Below are 17,375 nucleotides of genomic sequence, written 5' to 3' on the forward strand. Positions count from 1 at the left end.
GACACTGATGGATCATCCTGGGGCTTCCTGCCAGGACCTGTCCCCAGGGGAGGTCCAGGTCCTGTGCTCAGGGAGGTGAACAGCACAGTACAGGGGGCTTGCGTGCACTGTAAGCTGCCCGGCCTGCGACCCTCAGTTATCACCCTGGGTGCTGCAGTGCAGGGAGCTGAAAACGGAGGGGCTGGAGGATGTGCGGGATTGTAGACACTAGGCCAGGAGTGGGAGATTCAGACCCGAGACTTAATCCTCTTCTTTGGCTCTGTTAAAAAGCCAAATTCAACTGAGTACATTTTAAACATCTTACTGCCTTTACTCAAGGATTCACGAGTCGGGCAGCACCCCATCCGGCCCACAGAAAGGAGCTCCGAAGAGCTGTGCGAAACGGACGACACGCAGGCAGAAGGGACGGGACAAGGAAGCTACGCAGCAGAGGGGGGTTGATTGTGACAAGGTCACCTTCCGTTAGGGGGCGGCACGGGTCTGTCAGGCCGATGACCCCGCTGTGCTGACCAGGTGGTTCCTGACTGACCGGGTTAAGATTCCATTCCTGGGAGAGTTAGAACTGTAAATAATTAGGTATCAAGTCTTGGTTTGATGACGTGGGGCTTAGAGTAAGTGACTCCACTTTGGGGCCCGTTGTCTTGTTTTCAACAGATCCAAATACTCGAGGAGCCCCAAGTCAGCAAGCGGCTCTCCAGGAATTGTCCCATTTCCCTGCCTTTGTTCCCCGGCACAGGGAGATCGCTTCTTCCGGAAAAATAGATTCCAGTGCGTGACTTTGTGCAAGTCGCCTCCCTCTCTGGCTGAGTTTCCTCAGTAGTTAAATGCAAGGTAAGGATCCATGGCATCGCCGGTTATGCCAACGTGCCACTGGCTGGGGGAGGAAGCTGATCCACACAGTGAGAGGCAAGGATGGGGAAGCAGGTGGCAGGTGTTTCACACCCATCGACATCCCTCTCCCTTCTGGTCACTCTGCCCCTTGTTTCCTTGAGAACCAGCCCACCCTCCCTCAATCCCTTCGGGTCTCATGAGGTTGACCCTACTCCAGGGCTCCAGGTCTGTGCACACGTGGCCAAGACTGACCAACCAGAGCATCCCATCCTTCTGGCTGCAGTAATGGGTTCAGGAATGTCCATGGGACCCAAGCTAGAACTTTTCCCAGTGCTATCAGGAAACAAGCACCCCATTTCTGGGGATTGCTAAGTTGATAAATTGGAGTTATTGCCACCAATGGTGGAGGTGACACTCGTGAGAACTGTCAGAGGATGAAGCCAACAGAGGAAAGCAAGTGCCTAGAGCTGGAGAAAAAGGAAAAAAAAAAGATTCCTAATATCATTTGAGCACCTGGATCCAGCTATGCCTGAAGCTAGATAGACACCCCTCTGCTTTTCAGTTACATTGGCCAATAAGTTCTCTTTCTGCCCAAGCCAGTTGAGCAAAAGCCAAAGTCTCCAGATGGATTTTCTCCATGCTCTGCCTCCAAGGCAACAACAGGCCAGCAAAGGGAAAATAAACCAGGGGGAACAGGGGTCGTTTCCAGTATTTGGAGAGAAGACACTTGAAATACCCCAAATAGAAACTTCCCATTGCCCCTGCCCTGGCGAGAGAAGGATGACTTCCTTAGTTTCCACTTTGGGACTGCAGCTCCAGCCCCCACCCTATGGTGGAGACTATTCATTCAACAAATACCCATGAGAGCCTACTGTGAACCTGACCTTGGAACAGGCAACAGACACAGAAATGGAAAGTGCGGTCGATGCCCCGGAAGAGCTTTCCGTCTAGAGGAATAAAGGCCCACGCAGGGTGAGTGCTTTCACAGGGGTGCACAGGCAGGGGCCACGAGGCTCCCCGAGACAGAGGGCCTGTTCCCACCAAAGGAGAGGGGCGGATGAGGGGAGACTTCCCAGAGGAGGTGATGCCTGAGACATGACCCAAAAGACCCATGGAAGGAAGCCAGGGAATAAAGGTGGGAAGGATTGACTCAGCAGACGTCACTGCGAGAGCGAAGACCTGGAGGCCGGGAGAGCAGAGAGCGTGTGGGAAGTCAAGCCAATTCCAGGTTGCAAGCACAAGGCTGGAGGGAAGAGTGAGGAGGCCGATCCCGCAGGGGTTTGTAAACCACGTCAGAAGCCTGGAGTTTAAAACCGAAGGGTGTTAAGCAGAAGAGTGGGGAACTGGACTTGCGTCTTAGGAAGATCACTCTGCCGGCTGCATCCGAGATGGGCTAACAGGAGCGCGGTTCTGGGGCCTCGTCCCTCTATCCCCAGGATGAAGCACCCCGGGCTGAGAGCGACAGTGGGGGCATGAGGACGGTACTGGGCTGTCACTTACGGAGCACTCAGAGTGTGCGAGGCTCTGTGCTGACCCCTTTATAGGAATCAGCTTCCCAATCCTTTTAACGACCCTGTCGAGGCGGGAAAGCCAGAATTCCGACCCGGACAGGCTGGCTCCAGTATGCCCGGAGCAGTGAGGAGGGGGCCGAGGGGAGAAACATGTAAAGGGTCACCTTGGAAGAACGGGTCTCATTGGGTGGCAGGGCCGGGCCAGTGAGGGAGGAGGGGGTCCCAGGTCTCCCTGGCAGGACCAACTACCCGACTTGAGGGCCCAGGGCAGAATGAAACTGCTGGACCGTTTGTGCAGAGTTTGCTAAGGATCTCAAGATAGTGATAGCAGGGCATTAAACCAAGCGTGGGGCCCTGGGTGACTGCAGAGGTCACACACCCTGCTCCCTGGTTCCTGTCCCAGGTGCCTGGTCAAGGTCTGGCGATTCCAGTGACGGGAGAATCCAGGGGAAGCTCATTTGGGGCGGGGTGGGAGAGTAGAAAATGGGGAGCTGTGTTTGAGGCCTCGAAGGTCGTGTCCAGAAGGCAGATGGTCCTGGGTCTGATGCTCAGAAGTGAGGAGGTCGGGGCCACGAGTCCACGCACAGAGCACGTGGGTTACCAAAGGCCCTTCTGGGTCCAAAGATCAGTGTTGCCTTCGGTACAGGCTCCTAAGCTCCCTGAGCTTGCCAGCTGACCCCAGACGGCGTCTTCCCAGTTCTGTCTCTGGGTTCTGCCACCAGCTCCTCCTGTCGGCTGCCACGGTGGCACCTGCTGCCTCTTGTGGGAATGGCCGGTTCCGGTTTCCCTGAGGGCCAGGAGGTCACTTTGTCAACCCGCCACCTTGGGGCTAGACTTATGCTCAAGCCACCTGGGACGCTGACCTTGGGCACTGTGTTTAAAGATCCTGACTGTTTGCAAACTTTCCCCAGGGCTCCCCCGCGAGGCTGTCCACGCTCCCCTGCTGAGGCCGGCCATCTGCCCAAGGCCGCCCGGCTCTGCGTCCTCCCGGGTTTGCCCCATTAGAACAGCCCCATGGCGGTGCCCCGTCAGCCAGACAGGGAGAGCCTGGCTCCGCATCTCAGTCCCTCACTCATTCATTCATTCATTCATTCATTCAGCAGATATTTGCTGAGGACACACTGTAGGTCCAATGCTGGGGACAAACAGAGAGGTGAGTAACTGCACCAGCGATGAGCCTTCCGGCCCCTTGGGAAGGGTTGAGACAGAGGGCAGGACTAGGTGACGGGAGCTCCCAACTTAAGACTGGCACAGGGCTCCGAGGGAGCACGGTCAGGGCTCCTGCTGTAGCATTTCCTGAGCCCGCTGCGGCAACACTCCTCCAGGCCCAAGAGCTCTTCCGTCGAGGGGCGGGGTCTGTGTTCCCTGCCTTGAACCTGGGCAAACCCCCACCAATAAAATGTGGTAGAAGGTCCACTGAAGGACTTCAGGGCCAGGTCACAGCCTATGGGGTGTAAGGGTGTCCTAGAGGAAGGCGATGGAACTCCCGCCTGCTCTCTGGAAGCCGCCACGCTGGAGAGACCAGCTGGAGACACCATGGTGGGCCTGGGCGCCCAGGTGCTGACAGGCGAGGGAAGAAGCCTTTGCGATGACCCCAGCTCAGCCACCCTTTGACTGCAACCTCGTGAGAGACCCGAGCAGACTGCCCAGCTGAGCTGCTCCAAATTCCTGATGCACAGAAACCCTTAGAGACAATAAGCGACTATTTTTGTTTTAAGCCACTAAGTATTGGGATAATCTGTTGGCAGCCACAGTAACTGGAACAGTGGTGAAAGGTGGGGGTGAGGGTGGGTGGACAACAGTGTTCTGGACAGAGAAAGCAGCATATGCAAAGGTCCTGAGGTGAGAAGGAGGTACTGAAATGGAGGTATAGAGTTGGCAGGGTTGTCCCCCAGGCTTTCCAGAACTCTTCTCTGGATCCTACCTACATTTCTTCTGTGGACAGGTAATTCCGTTTCCTCTTCTGTGCAGAGGGCCACTGGCGCAATTACCAGGCCCGTGTCTATTTAACTAAGCCTATGCAGGCAAGGAGATTACCTTCGTTCACTCACTCTTTCGATCAATAAGATGAAAGGCGTTGCCGGTACCAGGAGCTTCCCTTTGTCATCTGGGAGCCCCAGAGGACCCCTCTCCAGTGCATAGATGAGGAGAACGAGGCTGAGGGGTGAGTGTCCTGGCCCACGGCCCCAGGGGGTAACTGGGAGGCATGGGATGGGCTCTGGGCTCAGCCTGGTGGTGGAGCCTGCCCACCGTCAGTTCGGGTCAAATACCAACAGGCTGTGTGACTTTGGGCAAACTGCTCCCCTGCTCTGGGGTTTGGTTTTCTCCCCTGTGACACGGGGAAAACAAGAATGCTGGCCTCGCTGGGATTACACGCGGCTCAACCCACACACCCCTATGACAGCCGCCCTCTCCAGGGCCGGCCGTCTGGGCCGCGCGCTGTGATAAACTTGTGGCTGCGTTAACGCGCTTCTTCCTCGCAAGGCCGGAGGTGCAGTGACCCCGTTCACAGCCGAGACAGTGACGGCAGGTGGGCGCGCAGGGCTCCAGCACACAGGAAGCTCCGGGAACGCCGGTGGCTGATAACCAGCTGCTTTCCTTTTCCTGCCATAGCCCCACACACCTGGGGCGACGTTCTCAGTCCCCCGGATGCGGCCCTAGACCACTCCCCCTCCCTCCCCCCCAAGCAGCCTGCCTGCCCTCAGCATTGGGGAAAACAAAGGGAAAAAAAAACAATACCACACAGACGGACTGGCCCCCATGCTGGGAAAACGAGCAGAGAAAGCCGGAAGGCAGCCCACCCAGGAGAGGCCCAACCAGCTCCCGGGCACCTCCTGCCCAGTGACCATGTCCCCCAGGGACAAACCCCTGCCCTCGTGGGTGTTACGTTCCTGAGGGTTGGGGGAGGGGAGCTACATTATAACTGTGATGCTGACAACCACAATAAAAAATATTTATTTAGTGCTCACCCTGTACCAGCACTGTTCTGACTCACTTAATTTTCACACCCTGTGAAATGGATGATATATTTCCTTTGGTTCCCCAAGAGGAAACAGAAGCACAGAGAGGTTAAGTGACTTGCCCAAAGTCACACAGCTGGTAAGCGGTGGAGCCAGGATTTTTACCAGTAAATGGGTCAACGAGTAAACCAAAAATTCCTGAGTCCCCATGCTCAGCACATTCCTCGCACAAGAGATGGGGCTTACCCAAGATGTAGAGGCCCAGAGATGCGAAGCTGCCCACCCAGGGTCTCATGGCCAGCAGTGGGGGCGGGATTTGGAGCCAGCCACTCCAGGCTGGCCAGCCACCACTGCACCCCAAGCTCTTCTCCCCGCACCCACCTCCCTGCTCTAGCCAAAGGCGGCCCCAGAACAAGCTGGCCTGGGACAAGACAACCTCTCATTACTGTCACAGCAACCAAGCCAGGGCCACCCTGGAGTCCAGCGTCCCCCAGGCCCCGAGGGAGAAGGGAGGATGGGAGCCAGCTCCCGGCTGGGGCGCCCACTTCCCTGTCCTGGCAAGGATTTTCTCTGCCTCTAGGAACAGACTGGCCTGGCTGCGTCCTCCCCAGCCTCACCCCTCTGCCCCTCCCTTTGTCTCCCTGGGGGTCACTTCGCTGGTGTTCCCAGCGAGCTGCTAACATGGACCCTGAGCGGGGAAGGTGGAGGGAGGGAGGGACGGGGGCGGCGTGGGGGGCTGAAACTTGAGATCCCAGCCTTGGCTGGGGGAGGCTGGGGAGAGACAGAGAGACAGAGACAGGAAGAGAGGCTGCTGTTGCTTTTGGTTTTCTGAGGCAGGCAGCACTGTGTATGCATGTGTGTGAGTGTGCACGCACGTGTCTGTGTCTCTTGTTTTCTTGCCTTCTCTCTCGGAGGGAGGCCAGGCCCCCGCTGGATAATAAAAGGACTCAGAGGAGGGCAGAGCAAGGCCGGTGCACGGCAGGACAGACAGACAGGGCAGTGTGTGGGCAAAAGAGAGGAGGAAGGAAGGGAAGGGAAACAGAGGTGAGGGGTGTCGGGGCGGGAGCGGGGGGCGGTGGAGGAAGCCGCAGCTGTGGAGTTTGGAGCAAGTATAAATAGCCGCCTGGACACGGCGCTCGGCCGAGCAGGGTCTGCAGCCGCGGCTCTGCGGGCAGGCCTGTCCACGCTCGGCCACACAGCACATCCCGGGCACGGAGGGGGCGCTGGCAGGCAGAGTCCCTGGGGGCTCTGACCAGACACCCCTCGCCATCGCCACATCTCTGGATGCCCTCCTGGCCAGCCATGCTGCTGGGCAGCCTCCTCCTTATGGTGGCCACCGTGACTGCAGCCCAGCGGAGAGGGCAGGAGGCGGGCGGGCGCCGGCGGGCGCACCGCGTCCAGCACGGCCAGTGCAGCTACACCTTCGTGCTGCCTGAGCCCTGCGCGTCCGAGCCTGAGGCCTTCGGGGGCTCCAACAGCCTCCAGAGGGACTCGCCGGCCGCCGCCACACTGAACCTCGGGGACTGGTCAGCCCAGCGGGTGCGGCAGCTGGAGAAGATGCTGGAGAACAACACGCAGTGGCTGCAGAAGGTAAGAGCTGGGCCTGCAGAGGGGGTGCTGGGTGGCTCTGGGGTCTGTCTCAATGCGGAGGGGGAGTGGCCACCCCAGAGGCCTTCCCTGGGCACAGAGGGCCAGGCTGATGGGACCCTTGTCTCTGAATTGTACGGATTGGGATAATGAGGACCAGAGAGGGGCAGGGATGAGCCTGAGGCCACACAGCAAGACTGGGCAGAGTCAGAACTGGAAACCTGGCTCCCTAACAGCCATTCATTCATTCATCTGATAGAAACTTGCTGAGCACTGACCACAGGCCTGGCCCGTCCTAGATGCTGGGATAACGCAGTAAACAGAACAGTGGGTGCCCTTCTGGACTAGTAGGGGAAAGAGGTAGAAAGAGATGAATGATAAATATCTACTGTGTCAGAGGGTGAAGCAAAATGAAGGAGCGAAGAGGGCAAGGAGTGACTGGCGTGGCTATGTGAGGTCAGATAATTGAGGAGGACTTCTCAGAGGAGGTGACATTTGAATTCAGAAAACAAGTGAAGTGATGGAGCCGCCCAGGCAGGGACCCGGGGAGGGCTTCCCAGCGCAGGGGCAGCAGGAGCAAAGGCTATGGGGTGGGATGCAGTGGGGCGCCTGGGGGACAGCAGGGCGGCTGGAGCAGAGAAGGAGGGGGAGGCAGGGGTGGAGGATGAGAGCTGAGAAGGGAGGGGAGGGGAGGGCACGTGTCGGGCCTCAGGGGCCACTGGAAGGACGCTGGGTCTTGCTCTGAGCGACTTGGGAGACACTGCAGGGTTTTGAGCTGGGAAAGACACACCAGCTTCAGTTTTAACGGAAGAGGCCATAGAGGGCAGGATGGATGCTGGGAGCCCAAGGAGGAGCTGCTGCGGCCTCAGGCAAGAGACAACGGAGGCCTGGAGCAGGACGGGCGGGGAGGGCGTGTGTCCCATCAGATTCTGGAATATTCTGAAGGGTGAGTTAACAGGCCAGCCCCGCTGATGAATTGGATATGGGGTGGCAGAGGTCTAGGAGTTGAGGACTCCACCACCGTTTCAGCCCAAGGCCAGGGCTGCTCTAGGACATTCTGTCCTCATTCTTTTAGCAAAGACTCTGAGCACCTACTGTGTGCCAAGCCCTAGGTGAGGCATAGAGGTGCAGAGGCGACGGAGGTGGGCTTGGCCGTGGGTGGTCTTGGCCGTGGGTGGGCATGGGGGCAGGAAAGGCGTCCTGCGGGGTCCAGGATGGGGCTGACCGGAGCCCCTAAGTAGAAGTGACTGAGGGAGAGCAAGGGCCCCAGGCCCCAGGCACAGGAGCTGGTCTGGGTGGTGGCGTGGGGTGGTGGGAGCAGACGGATTCCTGGAGCCAAGAACGTGTTAACTGCAGACTGTGGGGTGAGAGCAGAAGGGAAAGTGTGTTCCCCAGGTGCCTCTCCAAGGAGTCGCCCCTTCTCAGCAGTGGTTTCCAAATTGTTCACATCACATTCACTCCCCGGATGCATGCGTATTTATTTAGTATTTATGCACACACCCCTTATTAATATAATACATACAGGGTATGACACAAATGAAGACAGAACTTTAAAAAGATGACAGGAAATCATATGAATTGAAGTTCTGGTACTTTCCTACTGTTTTCTGAAGAATGGCCTTGTGCACACACCCTGGGTCGATCCATCCCCGAGATGCAGAGGCTGCACCTATGTAACCAACCTGTGTCGTGCACACTTGCATACACACTCGTGCACGTGCACACTTGACCTCCCCTCTCACTCCTGCCTTGCCCCCTGTCTCCTCAGCCCTCACTCACTGTCTTGCCCACCTGCCCTGTAGCGTGTCCAGCCTGCCCACCCTCAATCCCCCCTCAAGGAAGCTCTTGGCCTCACACACTGGAGCTCCGTGCTGCCCTGAAATCTGTGTGTGTCTCTTCAGGCAGCTGTTTCTCGCCCCTTAAGGGTCATTCAAAATCTCACCTCCTGGTTGAGGCTCCATCTTCAGCCCCCTTATCCTCTCACCAGACCACAGGCCTCCTACTTCAGGGAGAAATGGGGCTGAGGGGACAGATACCTTGCAGCTGCCTGCCCCACACCTGCAGATTCACCCATGCACCCACCAGTTCCCAGAGCCTTTCTCTGGCTCAGAAGGAAGGGGCTCCTCCACAGGCCAAGGCTGTTCTCCCTCCTAGGCTGCAGGTCCCATCGCCTTCAGCCCCTCAACCTCCTCAAACCAGCCATCCCCTCTTGCGTACCTGACAACTCCTCCCTCTCTGCTGGTCCTTCCTCTCAGGGTTTAGTCTCATCCAAATATCTCCCATTAGAAAAAGAGGAGGAAGCAGAGTGGGGGCAAGCCTCTTCTCCAGCCACAGCCCCTCAGATTCCGGCCTGGCTCTCAGAAGTCCCCACACTCTGCTCCACCTCTTCACTTCCCATTTCTTCCTTCCGCTAAGGCCACCTCCCACATCCCATTTCCCACTTCTGATGGCCACGGCCCAATCTTCAGCTCACTTGACCTCTTGACAGATTTGACATTGCTGACCAACACCATCCTTCCAGAAGCCATCTCCATCAGCAAGGCCTCATCGACAAAACACAGCTGCTCAGACCACTTTCCCTACCTCCCTGGCCCCACCCTGGACCGGCCGCCTCCAGCTCCTACCCGGACAGTCATCACAGCCAGTGGGCTCCCGTTCCCACCCTGGCCCCCACAGTCCATTCTTCACTCAGCAGACAGAGGGATCCCGTTGAAACCTAAGTTAGATCTTGGCCCTCTTCTACTCAGAAACTCCCAGGACTCCCGTCTCTTCAGAACAAGAGCGAAAGTCCTTCCTGCCTGCAGTACAGCTGCCCCTAGACACCCGCACGGCTCACGCCTCACCTCCCTCAGGTCTCTGCTCAGATGTCACCTCAGAAAGGCCCTCCCTGTCCACAACCATTTAAAATAGCCACCCACCTCCTGTCACCCTCTGTCCTGTCACCCGGCTTTGGTTTTCTCTCTTAACACTTCTCCCATCTGTTCTTAAAAGCATTTCTCTAGGTCTGTGAGCTCCAAGGGGGCCAGGGACTGCATCTGTCTGGTTCGCTAGTGGGTTCCCATGGCCAAGAACAGTGCCTGGTACACAGTAGGTGCTCAATACATGGCTGTCAAATGCATGGATGCATGGATGCGTGGGTGTGCAGATACATAGATGCATGGATGCGTGGATATGTGGCTGTGTGGATGTGTGGGTGTGTAGATGCTTGGATGTACAGATATGGGGACGCATGGATGCACAGATGTGTGAGTGTGTGGACATGTGGGTGTGTAGTTGTGTAGATGCGTGGATGAGTGGACGCATGGGTGTGTAGATGTGTAGATGCGTGCATGCGTGGATGTGTGGATGCGTGGATGCGTGCATGCTTGGATGTGTAGATGTGTGGATGCATGGATGTGTGGATGTGTAGATGCATCAGTGCATGGATGCATGGATGTGTGGATGCGTGGATGTGTGGATGTGTGGGTGTGTAGATGCATGGACACTGGATGTTCCTCCCATCTCCCAGGTGGCTCCTACTCCTCCTCCTCCCCTGAAATGTTGATGTTTCCCAGGACTGAGTCTTGACACTTTGTTTCCTCTCATGCTTCGCGGCACTGCCCCCGCCACTCCTGCAGCACCATCTCCAACCTGCTCCGTGACGACACCAAATTGGCGTCTGATGGGCTCCAGAGCCCCAAATCCATGACCCTGCCCCACCTCCGGGCATCTCTTTTCTGAGGGCCCATGGGGTCTCAACTCCAAAGCTGCCTGAAACTCGACTCTTCCCTCCTCTGCCCACCTCTCTCTGTTTAAGGTGTTACCACCAGCCAGCAGGGCTTCCGCGGCCCAGGGGGCCCTCCACCCCACCTCACGCCCAGGCAGCAGGTCTCATCCATCCTATCACCTCAGCTTCTCTCATTGGCATCCATCCTCCTCTGTCCCCGGGTGCTGCCCTGGCTCAGGCCTCGTCACCTCCCACCTGGCTACTCTACCCCAAGTCTGACCCTCTCGTCCCTCTTTGACTCCCCTGGGTGCCTGGTGCTCGGGCAACATTGGCCGAGCCCAGGGATGGATTGAAATCGATGGCTTTCGGGTCAGAAGGTCACCCAGCTCACCTCTTCAGCCTGCAGTGGAATGTCCTCTCCAGGTGTTCGTCCCCCTAGCCCAACAGTCCTGGGCAGGGGTCACCATAGAGCACCATGGAGCAAAGAGCACTGATGTGGGAGTCAGGCAGACCTGAGTTCACATCCCGGCCCTGGACTTAATTGCCACGTGGCTGTGGATGAGCAATTCTCAGTTTCCCCATGTGCGAAATGGAGAAAAGAACAGGATGTCAGGGGGTGGCGGGCAGAGTGGTGGGACGGCTCACTCACTGCTCTCAGCCTGCCGCCCGGCTGCTGCACATGCTTCGTGAAGACATCGGGGAGCCCACCCAGGCAAGAACACAGTAGATTGACGGACTTTTATGTGATTCTGCATCATCTCTATTTTGAGCCCTGCACGCCTGGGTGGGGAAGCTCAATCTTGGTCAGTCCAAGGGTGGCAGGCAACCTCGGGGCTGGGACTGTCACTATCCAACTTGGTGTTCTTGAGGGGTCCCCAATTCTGCTTGGTCTCTGGGAGGGTCCAAGCAGGGGTTTGTTGCGCCATCTCCTGGGTAAGGGGCCCATGGGGTTGAGCACTCCCTTCATGCCCCTTGGTGTCGGGTCACCACCAAGTCACCCTGTGCCCGTGGAGCCTGCCACAAGATCAGACCCATCGTACTGAACACACCTGGCAGTCACTTTCCCCTGGGTCCTGTCACCTCCTGGGGCAGCAGCATAGCCTGGAAGGTGAGAGTCCCAACTCTGGAGCCCAACTGTTGGGATTCGAGACTCGTTCTGTCCCTTCCTAGCTGTGTGACCTGGCACAAGTTGCTTCACCTCTCTGAGCCTCAGTCTCCTCACCTGTAAGATGGGATGACAACATTACCCGCCTCAATGAGGATTTAATGAGATGATGTGCATGAAGTCCTTGGCCCGGTGTCAAGCATGTAGTAAATTCTTCATAAACATTGGCTGTTTCTATTAAGAGTTCCCTGGGAATAGAAACATGAGTCCTGAAATTCTTGGGTCGCTCCTCCCGCAGCTGAGACATGTGGTCCCTGGCTCAGGAAGACACAGCCTGTGAACACTCGTCTCTCTCCCTCTGGCTCTCCCCGGCCCCACTCAGGGAGATGCTGGCTACCTTCTGTGGCCGCGACCTTCCTCTGGCTCTCCTCTCGCGCATTCTCTGGGTCTGGCACGTCTCAGAGCCTTTGAAACTTGAAGGCCTCTTTTTGGCTTCTGCTGTAATATCCCAAAGGAGAAAAAAAATTAGTTTCAAAATATTTTTATCTAGTAGCATCACCGTCACCACTAGGGGTGACCAGGGATGGCTGGAGGTGCCCGGCCTCCCCAGACCAAGCACCTGGCACGATTCTCTTCCTCTGGGTGGGCACAGGGGCGCTGTGGCAAGCTCCCAGCAGCCAACACCTACCCAGCCCATGCCCCGAACCCTTCTCCTTGTTTCTCCAGGCAAGGAAACTGAGGCCAGGGAGGGAAAGGGACTTGCCAGAGTCACGCGGCAGCGAGAGTCAACCTGGAATCCTCACTCCAAACTGCAGGGTCTGTCTCCTCACTCTAGAGGGTGTCAAGGAGGTGGGGGAGGCAAGATCTGAGAGACGCTGGGTTGTTGCCTTCTGCCTCAAAATTCCCAAACCCCCCGATGCCCATTCTTTCTCCCAGTATGCAATGGGCTGATGTCTTCCCGCCAGTACCCCGAGTGCATGGCAGGGAGGGTCGGCTGCTCCCTCTCCTTCCTCCTCTCTCTCCTCCTCTGCACCCCTCCCCCTCCCTGCCTTCTACTCTTCTCCCCCTCCTTCCACTCTCTTCCTTCCCCTCCTCCTCCTGGAGAGCCTCTGCCCCAGTGACTCACGTCTGGAGTCGCTGTGGTGGGCTGCACATCAGCTCTTGGCTCCGCTCCACCCCCTCATCTGGGTGAAAAGCAGAAAAGCAGCAGCCAGGAATGCCGAGGGGGTGGGAGGACACAGCCAGCTGGAGAGCAGGCTCCTGCGGCTGGGCCGTGCGGCACGGTGGTTAGTCACACGGCCTCCTGGGTCTGCCCAGGACTAGCTCTGTGAGCCAGGGCCGGCCCTGCTCTCAGTGCCCCAACTGTGTGACGAGGAGAATGAAGCCACCTCCTCCCAGAGCCAGGAGAGCATCTGCCCGCAGCAGGGGCTCAACCAACGCTCCTCCTGTTCCATCGTTCCCCCAGCTACCCCGGGTCTCCGTGCCAGGAGGTGCCATCCTCTGCCTTCTCCGTGCCCCCCGCGGGGACCCGTCCTGCGGATGAGGAGAGTGCGGAAGCCAGGGCCGACACAAGCCCCCCAGCCCCCGACCCCCCCCAGCACCCAAGAGCAGTACAGCTCCCTCTGAATCTGGGGTCTCAGGGGCAGGGCAGAACCCCAAAACTGTGGGGCCCTCCACTTTCTCGCCTGCACCGGTGCCGAGACCCTTTCCACCTGTCTCGCTGTCTGTCTCTGCCTCTCTCCAGCTCTGTGTCTCTCTGCCTCTTGTGGGTCTCTCTCCTGGAGCTCGCACGCTGGCGCTGACTCAGATCTCTGACTCTATGGGTGTCTCCGTCACTCTCTGATTCTCCTGTCTGGCTGGCATCTCTCTGAATCTCTCCCTGCATCTCTCGCTGTCTCTCTCTGAGGTCCTCCTCTCACCCCTAGGCCATGCATCCCTCCTGCCTCTACCTCCCCCAGCATCCACATGCTCTGTGCACACCGGAGGACCCAGGACACACCTGCCCAACTCCCAGTGCCCACCCCTCAGCCAGGCTTCCCAGCTGGGGCCTCTTTCTCTTCCCCTTCTACACTCAAAGCCAAGCGTGGAGGGCTCAGGGCTGGGCAGGAGCCTCCCAGCCTGGCACTGCCCCCAGCCTCTGCCATTCGCTCCAGGGCCCTGACGTCAAACCTCAGAATAACTTGACCCCTCAGCCCAGCGGACTCGAGGCCTTGCCTGGCTGGACGTGGGTCAAAACCACATCCAGCGGGAGCACAGCGTGGGGTCCTGGCCCAGCCCAAGACCCTCCCTAACTGGCCCAGGACTCCCAGCTGCCTCGGCCTCCCCAAGCTGCCCGTAAATTCTTGGCATTTTCGTCCTTCGGTTATCCAAACAAGAAACGAGTCTCGATTGCCGAACAAACTGTCTTGGGGTTTGATTTCCTAACTTCACCGCTGGCTCCTTCTGTTTGGGGTGGGGGTTGGGATGGGGGAACAGCTCCCCTTCTTGGAGGAATGAGGTTGTAACGGCTGGCCCAGATGCGCTCGGCCCAGCGATGACCATGGAGCAGCGGCAGCAGCAGCCCCTCACACGGCTTCCCCCCAGGGACAGGTTCATTTGTTCAGGGGCTTGGCCAGGCCATCCCACGGGGGTGTTCCCAGAGCTCGGCTGGGCTGGGATGTACACAGACCCTCTCCTCTCTCTCCTGGGGCAGGAAATGTGAGAAAACAGGCCCCCGGTCTGCCCCCTAAGCCTGCCCCTCTGCCCAGACTCCGGCCTCGGAGCATTTGCTTCACCGCAGAGCCGGCTCTGAAATGTCTGGAATGGACCCCAGAGCTGCTGTGGGGTCTGAGGCAGGCTGAACTAGGTCAAGGGGTCACGTCCCAGTGGTGCAACTGACCAGCTGTGGGGCGCTGGAGAAGCCACCTGCCTTGATTGGTTCCTCTGTAAAGAGAAACTCAAAACAGGCCCTGTCTCCCAGAGAGAGTGTGGGAGAAGGAAAGAGAACAGAACAGAATTTATGGCCAGCATTTATTAAGCACTTCCTGTGTGCCAGACACTGTCCTACCTGCCTTGTGAGAATTATTGCATTTAATTCTCACAATGAGCCTATGAAGTAAGATTGTTTGCCCATTAACAGATGAGGAAACTGAGGCACCAAGAGGTTGGCTGACTGGCCCAAGGCCATCCGGCCAGGAAAGGTGAGGTCAGGGTCACATTCAGACTGTGTGATGTCAGAAGCCACGCTCTCAGCACTTAGGCCAGTTTCCTGGCTAATAAACAAGACATGGCCATTGTGACCTGGTCCCTGGGTACCCAACTGGGGCCTTGGGAACAGAGAGGCTCTGGCCACCAAAGGGGAATCTCATAGCTGCTAGATTCTTCCTTCCCCCAGGAGCCCCTCAGGCAAGAGGAACCTCTCTAGGGTCTTCAGCACAGAAGACTCAGGCAGTGCCTGAGCCAGCAGTGGCGCCCTCGAAAGCTGCGGGGACCCCAGAACCTCCAGCTGGGTGTCCTTACCGTTGCAGCTCCCATCCTTGGCCTGGGGCCTAGGGTAAACCCCACAGAGCCTGAGCGGGGGCCGTGGGCCCCGCTCACTCAACCCGCATTGCAGCTCCACTCCTGGCCAGCTGTGTGTCCTCAGTCGCTCTGCCACTCTGTGCCTCAGTTTCCCTGTCTATGAGACGGGGCCACTCTGCAGGTTACCATGGAGGTTGTGTGAATTAATGCACGTGCAGGGCTGGTACAGTGCCTGGCATCGAGTGGGAGCCCGGGCAGCGTCCGCTGCTGAGAACACGCCTGGAATGCGCGGCGCAGGGAGCAAACCCGTGTGGAGTCAGAAGCACAGGAATCTGACCCCACCTTCTCTACATCCTGCCCTGTGTGGTCTTGGGAAAGTCCCTTTTTCTCCTCCCTGGGCCTCAGTTTCCTCATCTGCAAAGTGGGGATCGTGACAACAAGTAGCTCAAGTGAGGACAAAAGAAGGCAGAGTGTGCAAAGGTCTGGTGGGGTCTGCGGGCCAGGAGATGACTGGGGACTCGAGCTGAAAGCCAAACCGCCTCCCCTTGGGCAGAGGAAGCTTAGGCTGGCAGAGCCTTGTGGGCCTTCGCTCCTGACACCAGGCCGACACTCTGGTCTAGCGTGGCCACCACGTGGGGCTGAAGGAAGGAAGACGATTTCCCAGCAGCTGAGGAGAACCCGCATAGGAAAGCCCTGGGGGGCTGCCGAGGGGCCCACCGGGAGCTGAGACGAGCTGGACAGGGCCCCAGATGGGCAGCTTGGACCTCTCCCTCCAGAGTCCACTGACCCCGGTGCCAGTCCCAGCTCTCCCTCTTGCCTTACAGCCTTGTTGCTTTTCTCAGCTTTTGACTAATTTTGAGTGTGCAAAAATTAGGAAACATGGAGGTGTGTAAAGTCGCAGAGGAAAGAGAACCACTTGTCGTCCCCATGCCCTGATCATCTCTCGGTTAATTTCCTTGCCGTTTATTCTGTGCGTTTCAGAATTTTACTGAAGTGTTGTAGATGTTTGAAAAGGTAGAGAGGAAAGTCACCTAAAATTCACCACAACCCAGCTTAAGAAACGAAACCTTACTGATGCCTTCAAGCCCCTGCCGCTCTCCTGCCTCCTTCCCCGCCAGGGATGCACTGTGAACTCAGCAGAGACAGCCTCTTACTTGCGTCTCCCCCTCCCGAACCTGTGGATATTGTTTCCTGTATAAATGATGTCACAGTATTATATCTGTCTACAATTTGCTTTTAGTCGCTCAACCTTACATCTGTGAGGTTTACCGCTCTGCAAACGTGGGAAGGGCCTGAGCCGCCGTTTTTCCATCTGTAAACTGAGGACGATGGTGAGCGCGTGCCTGGGTTTGCCAGGAGGCCCAAAGACGAGCGCATCGAGGTCTGGGGACTGGCCCGGCACTGCCTCAGCTCTTGGGGATGTGGGACGAGCTGTTCCTGTTTCTTCTCTCTTCGGGGTGAGTGTGCTGCTGTGGCGGATACACGTATGGGACTTTCACTGTCATGTTTCATAAACACTGACTCAGGAAACCTCACGACACCCTAAAAGGTGGGGACTGTTATGATCCCCATTTATTGTGGGGAAACTGAGGCCCAGAGAGTTCACACAGCTAGGAAGTGGGGGAGGTGGGTTTGAACCCCGGCAGGCTGGCTCCAGACTCCCACTGTGAACCACTGCACAGACCGCCTCTCTCTGCCTCCATTTTATAGGGAGGACACTGACCCCAAGGAGGGCAGTGACTCAGCCACATTCATCCCGGGGTCAGTGGCAGGAGCTGGACCAGAACCTGGGGTTCCCGACACACGGCTGAGGATATCTTGAGTCTCCTCCCCAGGGCGACAGGAGACACAGCATGTCATGCACCTCATGGCAAATCCACGCGTCCTCACAGTTACTAAGTTCTGGGGTTGTGTGCACACGTGCACACACGCACACGTGCAATCTGAGCTTCATTTGCGAGGTGAGAGTGTTCATTCCTCCACTCACTGAAGCATTCCTGCCCCTGGTGTTTACTGAGAGCTTACAGTGCCAGGACTGAGCGAGGAAGACTCAGTCCTACCCCTTAGGGAGCAGCAGCAGAGACACTAACCCAGTAATTTCTCACGTGTAATAACTGACAGTGATACACGTTGTGAAGGGGAGGCCCACCAGTTCTAGGGGTAAATAATGGGAGGCC

The 17,375-nt window shown here is 57.5% G+C and overlaps 1 protein-coding gene across 3 annotated transcripts in view; it reads left to right on the top strand.

Annotated features, from left to right (window-relative positions):
• The first annotated feature begins 5,858 nt into the window (after positions 1 to 5,858).
• ANGPT4 (angiopoietin 4) overlaps positions 5,859 to 17,375 on the top strand; it is a 51,771-nt gene continuing 40,254 nt past the window's right edge. For 2 of the 3 annotated variants that reach the window (XM_005604539.4, XM_014735083.3), the window contains exon 1: positions 6,086 to 6,892. In XM_005604539.4, the coding sequence (XP_005604596.1) occupies positions 6,587 to 6,892 (306 nt within the window). In that variant the 5' untranslated portion in view covers positions 6,086 to 6,586. Of the gene's footprint in view, positions 6,893 to 17,375 lie in introns of all 3 variants that reach the window. The other variant, XM_001497777.5, reaches the window with a different exon arrangement.

The sequence above is a fragment of the Equus caballus genome, chromosome 22 (genome assembly GCF_041296265.1).
Source record: "Equus caballus isolate H_3958 breed thoroughbred chromosome 22, TB-T2T, whole genome shotgun sequence".
Classification (NCBI taxonomy): domain Eukaryota; kingdom Metazoa; phylum Chordata; class Mammalia; order Perissodactyla; family Equidae; genus Equus; species Equus caballus.